This window comes from Castanea sativa, chromosome 1, assembly GCF_040712315.1.
Source record: "Castanea sativa cultivar Marrone di Chiusa Pesio chromosome 1, ASM4071231v1".
NCBI lineage: Eukaryota > Viridiplantae > Streptophyta > Magnoliopsida > Fagales > Fagaceae > Castanea > Castanea sativa.
Genome location: NC_134013.1, coordinates 74,091,435 through 74,114,226, shown reverse-complemented (window position 1 = coordinate 74,114,226; position 22,792 = coordinate 74,091,435). Strand labels below are relative to the sequence as shown.

At 33.1% G+C, this 22,792-nt stretch overlaps 1 protein-coding gene across 1 annotated transcript; it reads right to left on the bottom strand.

Annotated features, from left to right (window-relative positions):
• Nucleotides 1-1,203: 1,203 nt before the first annotated feature.
• LOC142634167 (uncharacterized) lies at nucleotides 1,204-4,115 on the bottom strand. The gene is made up of 6 exons (XM_075808461.1): nucleotides 3,960-4,115; nucleotides 3,305-3,685; nucleotides 2,954-3,076; nucleotides 2,393-2,793; nucleotides 1,517-1,912; nucleotides 1,204-1,354 (listed from the first exon to the last, which is right to left on the bottom strand). Exons 1-6 carry the CDS (start codon nucleotides 4,113-4,115, stop codon nucleotides 1,204-1,206), a joined length of 1,608 nt encoding a protein of 535 aa, XP_075664576.1.
• Between the last annotated feature and the right edge of the window lie 18,677 nt (nucleotides 4,116-22,792).

Genomic DNA, 22,792 nt, shown 5'->3' with positions numbered 1-22,792 from the left:
AAAGCATTGCAGGTTTTGGATGACAAACTTCCAAATCTTTCAACAAAGCTAATATCCAAGTCATTTCACAAAAAGTCATTGCCATAGCCCTATATTCTGCTTTAGTAGAAGATCTAGAGACTATAGATTGCTTCTTAGATTTCCATGAAACTAAAGAATTACCCAAGAAGACACAATAACCAGTGGTTGATCTTCTAGTGTCAACACAAGATGCCCAATTTGCATTTGTAAATGCTTTTAGGTGTAAATCTGATCTAGATGATAAAAGAATACCTTAACCAAGACTCCCTTTTATGTATTGTAACACCTTATAGGCTGTATCTAGATGAGATTTTCTTGGTTTTGGCATAAATTGACTTAGTTTGTGCAATGAGTATGTGATGTTTGGTCTGGTAATGGTGAGGTACAACAACCTACCAACCAATCTTTTATAAACACCAAGATTAGGTAACAAATCCCCATGAAATTTGCTCAACTTTACGTTTTGCTCCATAGGAACCTAGCTAGGCTTGCATCCTGTCATGCATGCATCTTTGAGCATTTCTAGAGCATACTTCCTTTGACATAAAGAAATTCCTTTTTATGATCTAGCCACTTCAAGACCAAGGAAGTATTTCAGGTTTCCAAGGTCTTTCAGCTTAAACTCTTGATCCAAGAAAACTTTAAGTTCTTCAATAGCATGAACATCATTACTTGCAATAAGGATATCATCAACATAAACCAGAAGTGCTATGAATGAATGATTGAACTTCTTAGTGAATAAGGAGTAATCAGATTTGGATTGCTTGAACCTACACTTTAGAATGGTGGATGAAACGTTAGAGTACCACTGTCTTGATGCTTGCTTGAGTCCATACAAGGATTTGTTAAGCTTGCAAACTAAATGCTCCCCCTTGCTGTGAAAAGCTTGAGGCAGCTACGTATAAACCTCTTCATGAAGGTCACCATGAAGGAAAGCATTGTTTACATCAAGCTGAATTAGGTGCCAACCTCTCATAGCATAAATAGCAAACAAAGTTTTGACAATGATCATTTTAGCTACAAGGGAAAAGGTTTTCGTGAAGTCCAAACCTTCCTGTTGGGTGAAGCCTTAGCCACAAGTCTTGCCTTATACCTCACCACTGATCCATCAGCCTTATACTTCACTCTATACACCCACTCGCATCCAATAGCTTTTTTATGAGGAGGTAAGGTGGTGAGAGTCTAGGTCTGATTAGATTCCAATGCAGCAATCTCAGCAGCCATAGCATCCTGCCATTTAGGATCTTTAACAGACTTGGTGGCGTGATGGGAATGATCAAACTGAGATGGTTGAGGAAGAACCAGACTTGATCGCATGATTGGAATGATCAAACTGATCATTAACAACAAAGCTACACTTATAATCTTGCAAATAAGAAGGAGGCTTAGTGTTTCTGGTAGATTTTCTTAGATTTGGAACAGATGAGGTAGAGGTTATAGCTGCACAGTGGGATTAGGAATAGAGACTAGCGAAGGAAGAGGGAAATCAGAAGACATAGAAATAGATTCATTAGGTGAGGGAAGGGATGAGCTAGACAAAGGATTGGAATTAGGAATAGGCAAATCAGAATCAGGAAGTGATGGAAGGATGTCAGAATCATGAGTTGGATTAGAAGTATGAGGTGTAGTAGATGAAGGGTAAGCAGGTTGAGATGCAGAAAGCAAAGAATTAGTGGAAGTATCTAGAAAGGAAAAAAGATGAGGTAAAGTGATGGTGGAGTGAGGTGAAGAAGAATAAGTGGATGAAATGAAAGGGAACACAATCTCATGAAAGAGAACATCTCTAGAAACAAAAATTTTCTTAGTTGCCAAATTGAGCAATTTGTAACCTTTAACACCAAATGGATAACCCAGAAAAACACAAGGAATAGATCTAGGATCAAATTTAGATCTATTATGAGCCAAAGTGGATGCAAAACAAAAATAACCAAAAACTTTTAAGTGATTATAAGATGGGATTTTGTTATAAAGCTTCTCCTAAGGTGTTTTGTTTCCTAAAGTGGAAGAAGGCAATCTGTTGATGATATAGACAGCAGTCAAAACACATTTAACCCAGAAAGAAATAGGCACATTAGACTGAAACTATAATTCTCTTGCAATGCTCAAAATGTATTAGTGTTTTCTTTCCACAACTGAATTTTGTTGTGGAGTGGCAACACATGAATGCTGATGTAGAATTCCATGTTCAGCAAAAAAATCTTTTAAGAAAAACTCTTGAGCATTGTCAGTCCTAATGGCTTTGATATAGGTATGAAATTGTGTATATATCATCTTGTAAAAAGAAATCAATAAAGGCCTAGTTTCATATTTGGATTTCATGAGATATACCCATGTTGATCTAGTGGCATCATCAACAATAGTAAGAAAATACCCAAAACCATCATGAGTAAACTTAGCAAATGGTCCCCAAACATCACAATGAATAAGATCAAAAGCATTATAAGACAAATGATTAAAGAAAGGAAAAGGAAGTCTTTTTTGCTTGGCAATAGGACAAAGAGCACAATCTTTATTGCTATGTACATTGATTACATCAGGGAGACAGTCATGTAAAACATGAAGTTTAGTATCTGACACATGACCTAATCTAAGATGCCAAAGATATGGCTTGGTAATGACAAGAACATCTGAAACAGAATTAACAAAGGAGCTAAAAACAGACCCAAGAATGGAGGAAACTACTGAAACAGATTTGAAAGAAGCTGAAGATTGCAGTAAGTAGAGGTTGTTATGCAGTTTACCCACTCCAATTATTCTCCAACAAGAAAGGTCCTGTATAAAATACATATTGGACAGAAAAACAAAGCAACATGATAAACATTTGGTTAATTGGCTAACTGAGATCAAATTAAAGGTGAAAGAAGGAACACATAGTACATTTTCAAGAACTAAACTAGATGTCACTTGAATTGTACCTATGTGTGACAACAACCCTTTCACCATTAGGCAATTGAACAAAAGTGGAAACAGAACTAGTGATTTTGGTAAACAATGTAACTGAACGAACTATATGATCTGTTGCTCGAGTATCAAGAACCCATCTCTTTACAATAAGCTGTTTTATTTGTAGGATTAACAAAAAAGATAGAATATTGCATGCTCAAGCACATAAAATCTTGCAAAAGATCACAAATATTACCAAAAAGGGCAGAATTGGCTATGTGAATAGCATCATTAGAACTACCAAAAGTGGATGCATGAGAATTTAGCATGGAAAGCAATTGCTGATACTGCTCTGAAGTGAAAGGAGAAGAACTATTTTGATGTGCAACTTCAGACTGACCTTGATCACCATCAACCATGACTTGATTAGCCATAGCAACTCTTCCTTTTGGTTGTAACTTGGTGGAATACCAACAAGCTTGTAGCATTTTTCCATGATGTGACCAACCTTTCCACAGTGGCTGCACACAGGTGTTCCCTTTCCAGCATTCCCTTTGAAATTCTTGTCATTGCTACTTGAAGAAGAAGAACCTTGATTGAAAGCTTGGTTCTTAATAGCAAGTGCAGTAGATTCAACTGAAGGAGTGACATTAAATCCTAAAGATCTTTTCCTTTCCTCTCGAATCGCCAAAGAGAAGGCCTTATCTATTGATGGAATAGGCTCCATCATGAGGATTTGAGTTTTAACTTGAGAGTAAGATTCATTCAATCCATTGAGGAACTACATGATTGAATCTTGATGATGAAGATTTGCAATCTTATCATTCACACCACAAGTGCATTTACCACCTGAGCAGCATGGCAAAGGCCTAAGATTTAATAGTTGATCCCAAGAAGCTTGAAGATCAGTAAAGAAGCTTGTCACTGTAGAATCCCCTTGCATCACAGTGGAGATTTGCTTCTGAAGTTGAGAAATTCTTGGTCCATTGGCTTGTAAAAACCGATTCTTGAGTGCATTCCATACCTTAAAACTTGTCTTTGTAAATGACACTAACAGTGATATGAGGTGAGACTGAATTCAAGATCCATGATGAGATCATTGAATTACACTTTGACCAAGCTTGTTTCTCGAGTGGTGTGACTGCCATTGATGCATTGATAGAACTATCAACAAATCCAAGCTTACTCTTGGCATCCAAAGCCATCCTCATTGCTTTCGCCCAAGTAGGGTAATTATCCTCAGTTAGAGGTTGAGCAACCAGGATCGCACCAGGGGATTCACCATGGTGCAAGAAGAATGGACTTCATGGATCTTCCATTGGAGAAAGCTCTCACTGAGAGGAAGATAATGAATTAGTTTCAGTGTTTGACGCCATTGACAAAGGCTCAAGCTCTGATACCATATAATAAAGCACTAAACAAAGTAAAATTCAAGGAAGAAAACTGAGAGCTATAGAGAAAATGGAATTGATGAAAAATTGTATTGAACTAAGTGAATGAATCTGTACACTAAAAGATACTTTATACAAAACCAGGACATAAACTAACTTCCCAACTTATACGGGATCAGTTACTGCACGTGTAATAGTTAGTTATAGCACAGAAGCTTACATAAATAAACTCCTAAGCTACTTGTTGTTTAGCTAACAGTATTAACAGTATAACATGCTACTATCGTTTAGAGCTTAATCATCTTCTTTCTGCTTCTTTCTTCTCAATTTCGTTTCTTTTCTTCCTTTCTGATTTGTACAACTTTGATATACGGGTCGTGGGAGTAAGATGGCAGATGCACTTTAACAATCACTTAGACATTGGCAAAGTTTAAGAATTTGTTATTATAATAACAAAAATTGTCGTGAGTGTCGATCGAATCCTTTCTTTTTATACAAAGAAGCATCCAAATGACTTCAGTGTGGCATTAAATTTCCTTGTTTGCAATTGGTGTCACTTTTGACTTCCATGAAGAATACATAATGGACATGGTTTCCTTTATCTTAACACGCGAAGATCAAATCACCATTTATATGGATTTTGAATTAATAATTAATTTTAACAAGTTATATCACTATTAAACAAGGTTGTCAAAATCAGGATCCTACGTAGGATCGTTGAAGGTAGGTTGGATCGTAGATCGTAAGATCGGATCGTGAATCTCGTAAGATCCTACATATTTTCAAATTTAAAGCAAAAAACACATTGATAATGACTTTTGTATGTTGAATAATCACATAAATTATAAATTCATTCATAAAAAAACTAAGATTTGCATCGCAATTTGCATGTCATACATTGCTAAGTCTATACTAACAAAACAAATATATTTAAGCTTTGACCCAGTATATTTAAAAAGTTCAATAAATGTTTAATTAGCAACCAAATACCAAAATATTTATCAAAACATATGTAAAATATTTTCCAAGTTCTAAGTTCCAAGTTTGAAATCCAAAATAAGTTAGCAAATGGAAACTAGATAACTACAATATGAAATCTAAAAGCAAAATGAATATTAAGGTGAAGTAAACATTTAATTATTCTCATTCTAAGGTTCTTATAACCACCGTCCTAAATTCCTAATCATCATCATTCATTTAATCATCTATTTAGACATTATATATTGGTATATTAGAGCTGTAAAAGACATCAAGATACAATTTCACACTTAACTATTCAAATTATACCACTCAACAACAATTAAAAATTGTGCTCAAAATAATCAATCAATTAATATACAAATACAAGAATAACTGATAAAATTATATATAAAAAATATTTTAGTAATATTAGAACACAAATTAGTATACTAATCAAACAAATTTAACAACATTATAGCTTAAAAGGTAGCAAAGCCAACATCAAATTCTTTATTTAGAAATGATGAAGCATTCTTTCATTTTGATTACAAGTGAATTAGAAACTAAAAAACATTTGCTTAGGTTAACATAATTTTATAAAAATAAAATAAAAATTCAAACCATCATAACATGAAAAAATAAAAACCCTTAAAGTTTTATCAAATCAAAAAATTTATCCCATAAAAAAAAACCAAAAATTTATGTTTTTAGTAGGATCGGTAGGATCCCATACGATCCAACGATCCTATATGATCCTACACGATCCTACATACAATCCTATCATTTTTACTATCCTAGTACGATTCTAAACGTTTTGGTGAGGTGGAATCGTAAAATTGTGCAATCCTACGATCTAGATTGCAATTTTGACAACCATGCTATTAAATAAGTTATATAAGTAAGTTTCAGTTAGCTCAACTAGTATAGTCTTTGATAGTTGAATAAGAGATCTGGGGTTTAATCCCTATCTACACCAAAAACCGATTGGTATTTTGGTTTGATGATAAAGAGCTATCCTCAAAAGTAGACAATCATAAGTAGTGAAACTCTCTAAAAAAAAAAAAAAGTCATATATTAAAAATAGGGGTAAATGTATTTTTAGTCCCTACATTTTGGGGTCATTTCTATTTTGGTCGCTACATTTCTATTTTACCACTTTTAGTCCCGAAAATAAAAAACACGTTCTATTTTGGTCTTTACCATCACTCACTTAACAAAAATTGCTGATATGACAAACAAAATGTACTGTTTGCACAACCGCACAACAAATGTTAAGGTGTTCATTAAAATAATATTAAAAATTTATTTGGAATTTAAAATATGTCACTTCAGCATTTTAATTTAAAATTTTAAAAACAAAAGATGATTGATTGTGTAGATTTTTCTCATGTTCTTCCCTAGAAGATGATTGATTGTTCTTCATGTTCTTCCCCCAAGAACATGGTTGCCCAAAAAATGAAAAACTCAAGTTTTTTTTTTTTTTTTTTTTTGCATTTTCTTAGCATCAAAACAACGAAAAACATACACAAAAACCATGATCAAACTCAACAATTCTAACACAGTAAACTAACAAAATTCAAACCACAGTCAAATCAAAAACAAAAACACCAAAACCTAAAGCCGATTCTCATCAATAAAATACACCAAAACACAAGCCAATCCTCATTAGTTTTAGATCTGGTTAGATCAAACCACAGTTAGAATTGAAAGCCAAAATAAACATGACTTCAGATCTAATTTCATCTTAAACATGAACACAACCCAAAAAAATTAATCTTAAGAACACAAACTCAGAACACAACTAGAATACAAGATCACAAATACAATAACCTCCATAACACAAGAACACACACAAATCCAAAACCTCCAGCAGATCAAACATCAAAACCCATTAAGACCAAAACATCCCAAATCCAAAACACCAAAAACCCATTAAGACTAAAACCCAGCAATCACAATCTGATTGAGAGAGACCCACTAATTTGAGAGAGAGAAACCGATCTGAGAGAGAAATTGAGTTAAGTCGTGCTTCCTTGCTCTTCCTCCAAACCTCGATCTGATACTTTCAGTTAACCAAATCTAAAAAACACAAAGAGAGAGAGAGAGAGAGAGAGAGAGAGAGAGAGAGAGAGAGAGAGAGAGAGAGAGAGAGAGAGATAGGAAAATGAAAAAAGAGTTTGCACCGTATTTGAGTTTTGTGTTTATTGATGATGTTGTGTTTGGTTAACAAGAAAATTTAAGAAAAATTGAGAAAGTTTCTACAAGTTTTTTTTCCTTAATCTTTAAACTGAAAAGAAAAAAAAATGATTATTTGTTTTTGTTTCAAAAAAAAAATTTTATTTGTTTTTAAAATTTTAAATTAAAATTCTGAATTGGCAAATTTTAAAACCAAATAATTTTTATAATATTATTTAATGGACATATCAGCATTTACTGTACCAACAATGCACTCGGTTTGCCACATTAGTAATTTCTGTTAAATGAGTAATGGTAAATACCAAAATGGAACGCATTTTTCATTTTCGAAACTAAAAGCGGTAAAATAGAAATGTAGGGACCAAAATCGAAATGACCCCAAAATACAGGGACCAAAAGTGCATTTATGCCATAAAATTTTAAATAAATAATCATCTATTCATCATGTAATGGGCTGAATGAACTGTACTTAAAACCAATTAGAAAACAATCATATTTAAACACCATCACCTCAATCACATTCTTTGTTAACATTTGGAATTGTCTGATACACATAATAAAAATTGTACAAATGGCATTTGTGAAATTTATAAATACTCGCAAGCTCGTGAGTCGTGCCGAAATATAATTTGATAAATGCGAGTTCAAATCCCAAGGACTAAATAAATCCTATTCTAATTCAATAAAAATTGATTATTTTGAAATTAGATAAAACTAGGTAAATAATTAATCTAAGCAAAGAGTTAATAAAAAAACAGTAAAGAGATGTAAGCAATCAAGAGAAAATAATTAAGATTTTGAAATCCACCTTGTTAATTCATATGATCAACATATATATATATATATATATATATATATATATATATATATATATATTCATTCATGATCATTAATTTTTCTCAAACTACTACTTGATAATCTAAAATTCAATCTTTTATAATGGAAGATATTTTCATTAAAATCTCTATATTAAAATCTAAATCATGCTCTTATTCGCTTCCTAAATATAAAATTAAATCATCGATTGTATTTGTTAACAAACAAATCACAAGAGATATCCAACTTTAAAATCAAGAAATAATAAACTAAAGGATTCAATTGATTAGGATCACCCTATATCATGAGAAAAACATGATTGAACTAATCATATTCAAAATACTATCGTTGTCAATTGATATGAAGCAAGGGTTAAATCATTAAGAATAATCCCTGTGGAAAAAGTCAAATCTTATAAATAATACAAATAATCATTAACAAGGTTTCATCCTTATCCTTAATTAAAAATTTAGGTACACATGGTCATTGAAAGAAAACACACCAAAAAAAAAAAAAAAAAACTAAATAGTAAACTAAACAAATAAATAAAAATAGACCAAGGGCGAGAAGTCATTGTGCTGTCATGGCTTTGTGACAGCTCATACGGATGCCTACTACTCCCATGCCTCTCCCTTCTCTTACTTTTCTTCTTTTCAGGCTCCTTTCATGTACAACCCTAGCCTCTTTTATATCACTAACCTTTGTAGAGAAACCCTAAACCAAATAAGAAAATTCAAACTAGGAAATTCATTAGATTTTCAAGCCCATGTTTTGAGGTGAATTGGGCATAGTATAAGTGTAGACATTCGATTTTGCACCCATAATTTAATCAAGGAAAATGACTAGATTGACCATTCATATGCCCAAAATTCATGATTGCATTACATGCATTAATTCATTTATTACATATCATAAAAATAATCTTGAGGTTCTAACGTTCGCGACGGTATGCCTAATTTTCAAATCGGACCGTCGGATTGAAAGATATCGCATGGTCAAGTTTGCATGGTCTGCATGCATTTTGTTTAGGTAGAACCAACCACGTATAATTAATTTAAATTAATTCTGATTGGCTAGACAATTTAAATTAATTAAATAATTTTGTGATTGGTTGTTAATAAGTGTCAAAAATAGGCTTGCTTGCATGGGAATAAAAGGGATAATCAGATAACAATAAAATTGTGGATAATCAAGACTTTTGGAATGTTTATATACAAGATAATCATTGTTGTAGAGACCTAAAACATCAGAAAATGAGTTTAATTTTTAGAATATAGATTTAAAACACGTCTAAGTGCAAGTCCTGGCTCAAAAAAGGAGTCCAAAGTGGAATAGAACTCAAACATGGGTTTGGCACCCAAAAGCGCCATTCGGCACTTTCCAAGTGCTGATTGGCATGAACGCAAGCCACAGTCCAAGGGCACTTGGATCGAGATAAAACTCATCATTTTTTTATTTTTTAGAGATAAGTACACACTTAGTTCGTATTCTGATCATTTAGCTTATTTTTTGAACATCCTAGCCTCTATAAATAGAGGCGGCCTCTCAAAATTCAGCACTCTTTCACGCTTTCTGACCCCCCCTCTTTCTGGCTCTTCTCTTCTTCTTTTTTCTCTCTTACGTTAAAGACATTCTGGAAGCTCTGGTCTTAGGAATTTCTTTTCTGTATGGAAAATATTTTAGGTTTCAAAGAGAATTAAATAAATTTCTTTGAACCGTAAAATATTCCTTCACTAAAAAGAGCACGCTCATGCAAGAGGTAGTTTTTCTTTTCTTTTTCTATTCCTTTCTATTAATTCTAGTTGATGATGCATAAATAGGTTGAGGATGTTTTTACTATTTCTGATTTTTGATGTTATTGCCATGTGTTGTTTAAACCTTTCTTAAAACATGTTCTTAGTATATTTTTGTTGTTATGATTTCTCTCTTAAGTCTTAAAAATTTGCTAATTAACAAATCTTTTTTTTTTTTAAACTAAAACTAATTTGAATTTTTCAGATCTGATCTTTTCAAAAATCAAAAATTGATCTATATTTTCATTAATTACAAATTTGAATTTTTTTTTACACATCAAAACTGATTTGCATTTTCATTAAATACAGATCTGAATTTTTTTACACATCAAAACTGATCTGTATTTTCATTAAATACAGTTTTGGAATTTTTTTTACACATCAAAATTGTTCTGTATTTTCATTAAATACAAATCTGATTTTTTTAACACACAAAACTGATCTGTATTTTCATTAAATACATATTTGATTTTTCAAGAAAATTTTCTTTGTCACAAAATAGCAGATTTTTGGAATTTGATAGGGAAGTCAAAAGTTGAGATGGTTTTTTTGTTTGATGCATGTAACAGATTTATTTCATGAGTATAGTTCCTCTTCTAAAAAAGAGTCTTTTTATTTTATTCCTAAAAAAAACAGTTATTTTTAATATTTTTCCTTAATTTGTCAGATTTGGATATTATTATTTAGAATATTTTTAGGAGATTTTGTAGGCTTGGGAAAGGGGGAATTAACGTGTAAAAGGGGGAGGAAAAATCAGACTTGGCACGCCTCTCTTTCCCCTCTTCTCTAATTTTCTCCTTCGAGTTTTCATCATGGCCCGGTGTGGCTAAAACTTTTATACTTGGTCAAAGGAAACGGAAGCCTTAGAATCAATAAAACTGTGAGATCTAATTTGTTTTTACAGTTCAATTTTATGCTTTGAGTATCGGATCTTCTTCTACACCTATTTTCATGATTGTCTCGTTTAATTACTAGGAGGCTTACTAGTTTATTATTCATTGCAATCTACTGCTAGGTTAGATATCAAATCTGTAATTATTTGATCCCTCTAATTTGTGAAGCAATCAAGATTTAATGATTTGCTGCGTCAGAAATTATTAGGTCTTAGGAAGAACGCTCAACTAAATTAAATACAATCGCTTGTGTTTGTGTTGTTTAGTTTCATCGATCTCTCTAATTCTTAAGACTACTACTAGAGTAAACCTTTAGCGCTTGTCTTCGGTTGTTTAGTAGTTAGAGTTTATTAGATCGCTTGTCTTCTAATTAACTGCAACTAAGGAGGGATAGGAAAATACTTCCAACGGTGAATATTCAAACTGTGAGTTGATATATACTTGCATCGATGATTAGTTGTAAAATTTCGATAGCGGATGTTGACTTAGACCAAGGTTTGTTTTTTTGATTGATTTCGATACTTTAACTTGAATTGTTCCTTAGTTGTTTTTCATAAAATTGTTTTCATTTACTCAAACCCCCCCCCTCCTTGTTCACGTAGCATAAAACTAGGCTAGATACTCTCTATGGGAACGATCCTTACTCGCACTACTACAAATATTTTTAGGAGTGTAGATTTTATTTTTGGTTGCCTGTGGCAGCACACTACATTCATATCATGCAAAAAGGGTATATAGGTCATTAGAATATACAAGACCAAACTCTGTCTGGGCAGAATGGGTGCCTAACACCTTCTCATTCCGTAACCTAGCCTTCGAACTTAGTTTCTTTTGGATATGTTGACATATGCTTTTTCTTTCTTTTTATTTTTGGATAGATTGTAACTAGGACAAAAAGCCATGTATTCTTTTTGATAGATTGTAACTAGGACTCAAAGCCTTGTAAGATTCAATCTATCAAGCTTGTATTTATTTTTTTTCAATCAATAACAATGAAGCATTTTGATCACTTACCCAAATAGAGAGGTGCCCTTAAAAGTGCTCAAATCTCTTTTTTGAGAGGCCTAATTTCTCGGTCTCTCACAATAAGTGAGAATCTAGGCTTGCTATAAACTACAAAGTTTTAGCTCTTTCAATATTTCCAACACAAATTGAATCACCACAATCCAGTATTTGAGCTAAGAGTTATGTCCAAAATACTAAGATGTATGCGAAAACCGTGATTCTGAATTTTGACATTTATTGACTCTTTTTTTTTTTCTCTAATTGGCTTCTTTCCATAATTGATTAGGCTTCTCCACATCTTGTAGGTTTTTGACTCTGAATTGGGTTTATCCCACTTGAGTTAGAGTTCATCCTTATGCCCTAGATAAGACCCACTAGCATATAAATACTCAGTTACCTATAAATTACCTATAAAACATATATAATTCAAATTAGCTACAAATTAACATATAAATATAAAGGTAGATACAAATATGGGTGTACTTTATTTTTTATATCTCATGCTCATTAGAATTTATTAGTGTTACATAAGATAATCTCATAGCATTTATTTTTCACAAACAATATATGATTAGAAGACATCTTACAGGTTACCTTCTCTTAATCCATAGTTCCAATCAATTCCTTCTTCAAGAGGGTAAACACCACAAGTGATACTTAAAGTTTGCACAATTTTTCAATTTCTTCCCTAAAGTTTTAAAAGTTGTATTTTGGTCCTTAAGATTAAAAAAAAAGGAAAAAAAATCAATTTAGTTCGTATGATAAGCTGAACACTACTGTGTAGGGATGTGCACAGGCTGGATTGGGCGGATGGAGGGAAATATTTTTAACCAACCCACCAATGGCGGGTTGGGAAAATTCCAATCTACTACCAACCCACCAATCTATGAAAACAACGGATCAGTTAAAATCTTAACAGTTGACAAATTTAAATGGCTAAATGATATTATTTCAATTAAATTAGATAATTTTTTGCTCTCTCAAATAAGAAAAGAAAATATAAATATAAATTTTTATTAAATATAATTACAAATACTAAATTATTTTATATAAGAATGACTAAAAAACATATCACTCTGAAAAGGAAAACATTTCAGAATCTGAAATTAGGTGTGTACATAGAGTAAGAATAATAACAAAATCTTAGAGAGAGTGGCTGGAGTTTATTAAGAAAGAGAAATGTGAAGAAAAAAATAATGAGAAAGAGATGAGAAAAACAAAGTAGGTGAATATGTGAGGGAGAATTTTGCAACATGACAAAGTGTGTGTGTGTGTGTGTGTGTGTGTGTAGGCGAGCGAGTCGAGTTGTGGCAGGTTAGAAATATCTTAACCCGCTATTCAATCCAACCAGCTAAATATCTAACCCACCCAAACTAATCTGCCTTACTTAATAGACCCACATGGATTGAATCAGGTTGGTTCGGGTCAAGTGGGTTGGTGGGCTAGGCATTTTTTTGCACAACCCTACTAATATGTCATCTGAATGGACATGGTTATCGTCGGATTTCTAATGTCAATGACATATAACAAGAGTGAGTCATCATGGTAGTTACCTAACACTATTTTATTACTTGTTGTGGGTTCCTTTTTTGGAAAGTACCTAAGTCCATTGATGACAAGGGATCTTGGGCCTCCAAGGATGGATGGTTGGATTAGGTCCGGTTCTCCACAGCCTATTAAGGTCGTTATATGAACCAGTTTGTGTGCAAGTCACATAAAGCTCCTCAAGGCAAAAATGTGATTTCCTCCTAAGTAATAAAATATCATTATAAGTGTTTTAGTGTCATAAAATGACCCTTTACTCTTACAAAATAAGTAAAATAATTATTCATAATATTCACAATGAGTAGGACATTGAAATAGAATATTTAAGACTTATCTTTTATTGTGTGAACATTTAAAAGAGTTCCTTCACTTGGTTCCCCGAGCGTGATGTCGTGGTACCCCGAACGTGATGTTGTGGCTCCCAGGGGTACTAGGTCTGTAATCCATGGAACCCAGAATCTCTAGTTCCTTGAACTGTAGGATCTTTCTCCATGCTTATTATGCAATGGACTTTTGTCCTTTCCCTTTACCTCTATAGGTCCTACACAAGAACAACTATACAATACACATATCTTCAAATAATAGTTAGTTCCTCGTATTAAAGTATACATTCTAATACATATACATACATATATATATATATATAAATGAATTTCATAAGAATGAGTCAGCCACGAGGATCCTGGCCCCAATTCTCATAGACTTAGTGTTTTTGCACAAGACTTGTGGGATTTGGAACTCAAGTCCAAATAGCTTTGCATGGGATCTTCCTTCCCAGATAGTCAAGTGAGGTGGATTTTTGTGGGAGAGGGTGATATATGATGTGTGCATGTTTTGGCATATATTTCTTTGGAGGCTAAGTAATATTTTGAATAATTTCAAGGATATGGGACAAATTCCTCTTCCTTGGCTCTCTTATTTTGTTCCTTTTTCTCTCCATTGCTGGGCTATTAAAGCTCTAAGAATTATCATTTTGAAACTTTGAACTCTCCCTTTTTCCCTCCATTTGAATCCCCACTTTTCTCCGCCCCCCCCCCCCACCCCCACCCCCTCTTTTGCTATGCCTTAGTGTTCCTTTTATAGTAGACATGGTCTAGTACCCTAAGCGAGGATATCCCTGGTGTGTTAGGTAAAACCATGTCCTTTGGAACCTAAAAAAGTGCATTAGGTAGAGGTTTAGCTTAATTAGGCAATTATAACTCAAAATGGGTATTTGGCTTTAGCTACAAATGGAAAAGTCCTTCTTGGAAAGTCAAAGGAATGGGAGGGTTGCTCAATGCAATGAATGCCAACTTTAATTGAAAGTGACAATTGTGAGGAAATTCTGGGGAGGTGTCATACACATGGGGGAACTGAGTTTTCCATTAGTTCATGCATTCCAAGCAAATATATGAACTAAGGGAAACCTTCGGGATCCTCCTTTCACCAGAATTCACTCTCCTACTGACCAAACCACTTCTCCCTTACTACCAACTCGGGATCCCATGGGCTTGGACCATGGGTTACAAAAATAATACCTGGTTTTGCTGGATTTTTAATGGCTTTTTCTAGAAATCTGAACATACGCCTTGGCTTTCCCATGTGTTAGCCAATGTCCTCTTCTCACGGCTTCAAAAGGACACATCATGGTACTAGGGCCCTAATGTTGATTCTTCTTCCTGCATATCCTCTGGCTTGACTGAAATCCTTCTTCTTGATGCATGTCCTCTAGCTTGACCAAGTCTGGGTCCTCTTTTTTATTATTGTTATTATTTCTTTCTTTTTCCTTCTTTTTGGGACTTTGGGCCTTCATGATCCTTCTTAACTTCATGAATTGGGTCTTCTTTTGTTAAGGCTCATGGACTTTCCTTACTTTTCATAGAATGGGCTTTCTTGTCAAATTTTGGTCCTCAATACTTGTCAACATTGAATTTTTTTTAGGCGACCCCCATGACTTTGAAGTCTTGGCGGCGACACGTGTAGATGTGTGTGACTTGTGTATGACACTTGAGTGATATGTGTGCATGAGTGTGCCTTTTACCTATTATTCATTTAAAGGGAGTCACCAATCATTGGTGTTTTTAAGATGTGGTTGGTCTTTCTCAAAAACTTTCTTTCTCAAAAAAAAAAATAATAATAAGATGCGGTTGGTCACTTCGGTTTAATTTATTTATTTTATTTCCTAATTTAGATAAGAAAGATCCTAAGGACTCCTAAGCTAAGAAAACAATAGGATGTACAAAACCATAAGACACGAACTAGTAATTAGATCAATTACATGTGAGAAAGGTAATTGGCACACCACTACGCCCATCTTTTGATATGATACCTTGTCTTGAATACATAACTATGACTCACAACTCATACATTTGGCATTTGAGGTTTTGTAAAAGTTTATTTTAATACTCTTTTGGAAGTATGCATGGTTCAATCATATAATTTTAGAAAAATATATTGCATTTTGGATTAAATAAAGCAAACTTCACTCCATAATATAGCACAACAAGGTCAATTTTGCAATTTATTCTCCTAAAGCATTTTGTTCATGCAAAAAGACAACAAAGAATATCATAATCAAATTCTTGTGGAATACCAACTTGATTTTTATCAATTTTTACTAATCTTGTGTTCATTTGAGTTATTTTGATGACATGTAGGGTTGAAATAGTTATTTCTATGATGTCAATAGCTTTTGTGCAATCTTTGAAAGATTAGGGGTTAAAACACAAATTTTGGAAATTTTAGAGGTAAAAGAGTAATTTCAGTTTAGTTTTAGAATCAAAACATCATTGTAGAAGGAAAAAAATTTTGGGGTCAAAATATGATTTTACAAAGGTTTTAGGGATTTGGAAATCTTTTATGAGTCAAAATATAATTTTGGAAATTTTTTTAGGATAAATGTAATTTGAGAAAAGATTTAGGCACAATATGTAGATTAGTGAAGTTTTGGGGTCAAAATATAATTTAGAAAAGCTTTGGGGGAAAATGTAATGTTGAAAAAATTTTGGGGTCAAAATATACTTCAGAGAAAGTTTGTGGTTTTTGTGTTAGTCTACTAGCATTTTTGTAATTTTGTTAGTCGGATGGTTTTCATAATTTTGTGTAAGTGTTGGCTGGTGGGTTTTGAGCCCCTTATATTTTTGTATGGGTATGTTTTGTTTAAGTGTGGATTCGTTGGGCTTTCTCTATATGAATTTTACATTTAAATTAAGGAATTGGACTGATGGATTTTGTTTATTTGGAGAGTTTGGGCTTTGTCCTGTATTTTCTGATTAGGTCTAAATTTATATATGGGCTGCCTAGATTTGAGTTGATATTTTAGACACAAGCAAAGACTATAATTATTGTTTCTATCCCAAAAATAAATTATATCATTATTGTTGAACTATTAGTTTTTTATTATTTATTTTGAAAGGTTCCAATTTAGCGTCTACTTTTAATAATACTTCTTTATTATTAGACCAAAATAATAATTAATTTTTGATGTAGGCATGAATTAAACGTCAAATTTTTCTTTCAACCATCATTAACTTTACCAGTCAAGTTAACCGGTACCCACCGTTGAACTATTAGTTGAATCTTCTAGTTTGTATGGTTATGGAAAGCACCGACATATTTGGATTTTTCAAAAATTAAAAGGAATAACAGGAGTGGCCGGATGTTCATGTTCCTTCCCTTGTTTTGTTATATGGCAGGAAGAAGGCACTGCAGAAGTTGATTGAAGGCATAGTTGGTTCTCATTCATCGCCTTTTTTTCTTGATAAATGATCAACTTATGTGTATGCTTACAGGGTTTTCAGGTACTAATATGTAAGGCAACCAACCAGCCACTACAATAAAGATATATATTATAAGTACGGAATTACTTAAGAGCGGAGCACTAGACTCGCAAGCCAAGTCTGAAACATATGATAAAACAAATTTTATGAGAAAATTCAAGAATCAAGATATAAGATGATTCAGCAGGGTACAAAAAATTTGCCATGGTATTCCGTCGTTTCCAACTCCATGGAGTTGTATTCTAGATGGGTTCCCCTATTTTACAAGAGAGGTGAAAAGAAATTAAAACCCCCGAATTAGTTGAATGTAAATGCATCAAATCATAGAAAGGAAATTAAATTAATAATGTAAAATTATTTAGAAACACCCAATTAATTATAAACAACGGGCACAAATCTACGAAACAAAGCGATAAGATCAAGAAGACAGACTGCAAAAATAAAATAAAAAATGGGTTCACAAGCAAAAGAAAGAATGGCATTGAGGCCTCTCTGCCTTTTCCTTCACCTAACTATCCAAATTTCTCCAAAAGAGAGAAGTCTATGACCTTAGTGATCGTGGCCTCAGCCTGGAATTGATGGTGTTTGCTGGCGTTAATGTTGGGGCAACATTGAAGAATTCAGCATAAATGTCCATGAAAAACTTGTCAACAATGTCAAGGTAGGCCGGGCAAGTGAGGCGAGAATAGTAATCAAGAACCTCTTCTATGTCCAAAAGATGGTCCACATTGCTCATATCCAGCATCTCCAACTCCCTTAGCTTTTGTGCCACCAAACAAATCCTTCCTTCTCTCGTACCTTTAAAACAAGAATCTTCTTGTCTTTTCCTTTCGTGGGGCACTATGCTTTTCATCTTCTCATCATCATGATTATGATAATACTGATCTTCTTTCCTTTCTATCTGATTCTTCTTCACCGTGCTCGCCTGTGAAAACTTCATGAAGCTGCCATTGTAAACCTCATTTTCTTGTTTAGTTGGGAATGACATAGTTTTCTTCTTGCTTCCCTTCTTTGCCTTGTCTTTATCCAACTCCCATTGGTCGGTGAAGTCGGAGTAGAATTTGTCTAGCTCTTTGTAACTAGGTTGGACATTATTCTTGTCTGAGCTGGCTGTGTAATTAGCTAAGGGATGTGAAGGGGTTTTGGGAATCTTTTGGTAGCCACCTGCAGAAAACAAAGACTTGAAGCTTTGTAAGGTTTTCTGGAAGAACTTCTTGGTGTTGGAAATGGAGCTTCTAAGCAGCATTGTTGCTAATAATATTGTATTTTAAGTAATGAGATTCGTTGCTCTTTCTTTATTCTCTGCTAAGGAAAGATACAAAAATGTCTCTCTCTCCCTCTCTTTTTTTGGCTTGTTGTTGGTGATGATCTCAGTGAAGGTTTCTTTATACAGATAAGAAATGGGGAGGAGCCATTGAAGGTTGTTTAACTTTCTAAAGAAAATGGAAACCCTTTGTTTATTTCTCTCTCTCTCTCTTTTGCGTCTCACTTTATTTTGCTCTTTGACTTCATACGCTCCTTTCTTGTCTATGTGCTTTCTTCTTTGCTTCCCAACGGGTCCCCACTAACTCTAATAGAAATGAAGGAATCAAAGCGTGTGAGTTTTTCATTATAATTAATAAGAGAGTTTCGTTGCTTTTACTTTTGATGGTGGAGTTGGTGTGTAGCCCCTTTTAGCTTTAGGAGAATGAAAGGAGCGGGTAGTGTAGAGTTGTTGAATTGAGCCTTTCTTTCTCTCTTTTTTGGTAGAAAACGCGACCCTTTCTTTCACTCTCTACCGGCTTCTTCATCTCATTCATTGGCTTTGCTTCTTAACCATATTAATTATATACTATATTTATACGTCTCCATATGTATATCATTATTAATTAGGGTATGTCAATTTTTACTAGCTCGTTATTTCTACACAATTCAGAACCTCCATCTCCATGCAGTGAAACTGTGAAAGATCGATTATGAAATCAACTTCTTTGTTTTTGTCCATTTATTTTCTCAAGCTGGCATTGTCATTAGAAGTTAGAAGGTTCTTCTAATTGATTTAAAACAGCTTAATAATCTTCTTTTTTTTACTTTTCTTTATTTATTTATTTTTTTTTTTTGTGCTCTAGACCATTGATTTCCTGGTGAATATCACACATCTTGGGTTCAGGACCACGTAGCATAACTATCCCGTTGATCATGGAATGCCTGGACTTGCCCTATTGGTCTATTATAAAAATTAAATTAAAACCTCCACAAATTGAACAAAAGTATTGCTCTAGAAACAATACTTTCACGTAGATTCACTAAAGCCTCCGGGTTTTAGTAATTTTTTTTAAACACGTACAAATGCACTTCAATGTTTTTCTTTGATACCATATAGTTATGAGATTTTTTTTATTATGGTTGTTCTTTATAATCAAATTAACATACTAATTAATTTTTAATGTAAACAAGATTCATACCCGTGTCATTTATTCAAGTTTAATAAGAAATTTTACTAATTAAACTAAAGAAAACCCACCGTTTGTTTAAATTTATACATGAGTAGGTTGAAAGACTAAACTAATTGAGTCTGAATTTAATAACGATGAGATATAAAACTCATGTTATACACCATCCAATAAAAAATTGTCATAGCAGTTTTTTATTTAAATTAAAATTTAATACGTCTTATCACATCTAATAACATCTCAATAAACTCTCAATTTAATTGGATTTTCAAATAGTTTATAGAACTGATTGTGTGTGACTGTACTTATTCTTTGATATATGATAAAATGATGTGTCATATTGGAATTAGAGAGTGTAAAACATGGATTTCGCATTAAATCCTTATAAAATTTAATCTCAAGCTAACTATGTAATTATCAAAGCAAAAAAGTTTTTTTTTTTAAAAATTGAGATATGGGACATAGCCCATTTGGCAATTGCTACAGTCACTAAGAGCATTCAACTAGTCTTTGTAAAATAGAAAAAACTCCACATTTTGCCCCACTAACTCCCAACACCTCCAACATCAATCTATATATAATTGTGCAAAATCCATCCACGGCTACAGTAACCATATAAATTTATATTTAGTTTTTTTTTATGTATCTCGATGATGAAATAATAAAGTTGGTTATGGTAATTGTATGTGAAAAAATAGAAACAGTTAAAAAAATTATATTTTAATTAAATGTAATGTAAAATAGATAATATGAAGTTAATATTTTTGAAAAGTGATTGTGGAAAATAGAAAAAGTAGATTTTTATACTAAAATCGACAAAAACAAATTTACAAGAGTTAATGTGAATACTCTAAAATTGTTTTGTTATGTGTTCCACTGAATCCATAATCATCATGATCCACACAAATTAAATGGATTTCGTCTGCTTAGTATCATCACAAAATAACAAGGAAATATTAGGATTCTCTTCTTCATTGCCTCTTGTTCTACAAGACATCATTATGTCTAATTCCTTTTTAAAAGTTGTATGATATCGATAGAGAAAAAAAATAGCAAAATTTTGTGGTTCACACCCAGCCCACCAGCAGCATATTGGTACCTTTTACAATTAAAAAGTAAGCCGTGTTCAAGATTAAAAAATTTTAAAAAAAAAAATTTTAAAAGGGAAAATGAAAAGGTTTTCATATGATTATTTTAACCTACCAAGTCAGAGATCATACCTTCTTGATTTGGGTTTAATACTTATACCCAGCAACAAAATCATTTAGGCCTTTCAGATATGTAATTCTTGGCAGTACGGCAAAGAATTCATATCACTCAACCAATATTCATTTTTTAAACTTTCTGAGGTGAAAAAAACTAATCATTGGCTAAACATGATTTGGTAATTTATGTCATTTTTCTGGATAATAAATTTCTTTTATTTAGGTCGTATTACAGTTGGAGTAAATGTTTGTTATTTGTGAACTTAATGGCTCGTTGCAAAGAAGAAGTTTCTCTGGCATTAAAACAAGTATACAACCAATTGCAAATGTTCCACGTACAAGAACTCTATATTGAAAACATATATTGGGTTGCTGGATAAGGAGTTTTATAGGGTTTAGTACTTCTCATCTTTGAAGTCCAACTTAAGGACAATTTAGCCGCTCTGAACTACTAGGTGCAACCGTGTCCATGGCACGTACATTTAGTTTCCAGATAATTGGAGTTGCACAATAGATGCCTTGGGGGCCTTGAATTCTTGTACCTTCGTTAGCCTCAAAATGAGGAGTAGGGTTCATTTCTTTTTCTTTTTCTTGATAGATATGATAAAATTTAAAATGAGGAAAGTTCATTTCATATTTTAGATTCTTGAATTGAGATATATACATGGTTTCATATTATTTAAAATTATATTTCACTGTACAATTACAATGAATGACAACTAATTTTAAATTGCGTAAAGCTCTGTTTAGCTTTATGTTTGTTAACTATCAAATATTTAGTATGAGATGAACTCTCTCATTTTTTTGAGATAACATTTGCTATACTCAACCCCATTTTTTTTATATGCTGAAAATGAAAACTATGTACAAACTACAAAGCGAAACCAAATTTTTTAATGATGGATCATATTAAACACTGGAAGTGAAAACAAAAATACACCATTTTTGGCTTGAACCAAACAGCCTCTTATTTTATCTATAACTCATTGGCACCGACCCATTGTACAGCTGGAGATTGAAATCATATAATCGCCTTCATATATAGTTGGCCCAGCTGGCACTCAAATTTCAAATGTCTTGATCTTGGACTTTTTTTTTTTTGACTATAGAGTATATCCAATCCAATATGCATTGATCTTTTCCTGATCCTAGTTTGTCCATACTAGAATTACTACAGAGGTATCCAAATTTAGATGCTTTTGCTAATCAGATAATACCAAAAGATTCAACGCAGCTGGCTCTTCCCCAAATTTCCAACACAAAAAACACTTCTTGACCCACTTAGATTGCATCTACACAGGCTGCTATATCAAAAAAAATAAGTTTCACCAATAATTACTTGTGTTTGTATCATTAAAATAATCTAAACTTTAGCTATAGAGTCGGTTCTTCTTTTTTTTCCTTACTTTTTCCTAACTAAACAAATCGCAAGCTTTTAGGTACTGCCGCCATTACAGCTGAGAGTACAAAAGTAAACCTAATAATACACATGCAGTTGTTGTCGGCTCGAGTGTGATAAACAAAGTGACTCAGTTGATGAGGACTAAAGACCAGCTAGTTCTAACCGATTGAGACAGTTCCATTGTGCTGACAATTATTTGTCATTGGCAATAGGCCACGTTTCCCAGGGTTGGAAGCAGTCCACTTCAGAGGGATAATTAAGACTTAGGACTTAAGAGTGAGTGTGACCTAGCCGGATCTCTCACGGCTCTGACTCGACACATCAAGCTTAAGACTACACCTTAACCTCCATGACTCCTGATGTTTTGCTTGCAAGTGAGGCCCAACCAACACAAATGTAGGTCAGTTTTTAGGTTCTGAATTGTGTTGGGCTAGCTTTTTAGAGGCCCAATCTCTTTGGACATGACCCAACTTGATTGATTTTGACGTTGGC

Bases quoted from the DNA above. Each gene is read 5' to 3' on its own strand.
- LOC142634167 (XM_075808461.1), bottom strand. From the start codon at position 4,115: ATGAGGATGGCTTTGGATGCCAAGAGTAAGCTTGGATTTGTTGATAGT. The intron at 3,077-3,304 runs GTCAGTCTGAAG...CAAATAAAACAG, and splicing joins CATGGTTGATGGTGATCAAG to CTTATTGTAAAGAGATGGGT. The intron at 2,794-2,953 runs GTTGTTGTCACA...TATTTTATACAG, and splicing joins AATTGCCTAATGGTGAAAGG to GACCTTTCTTGTTGGAGAAT.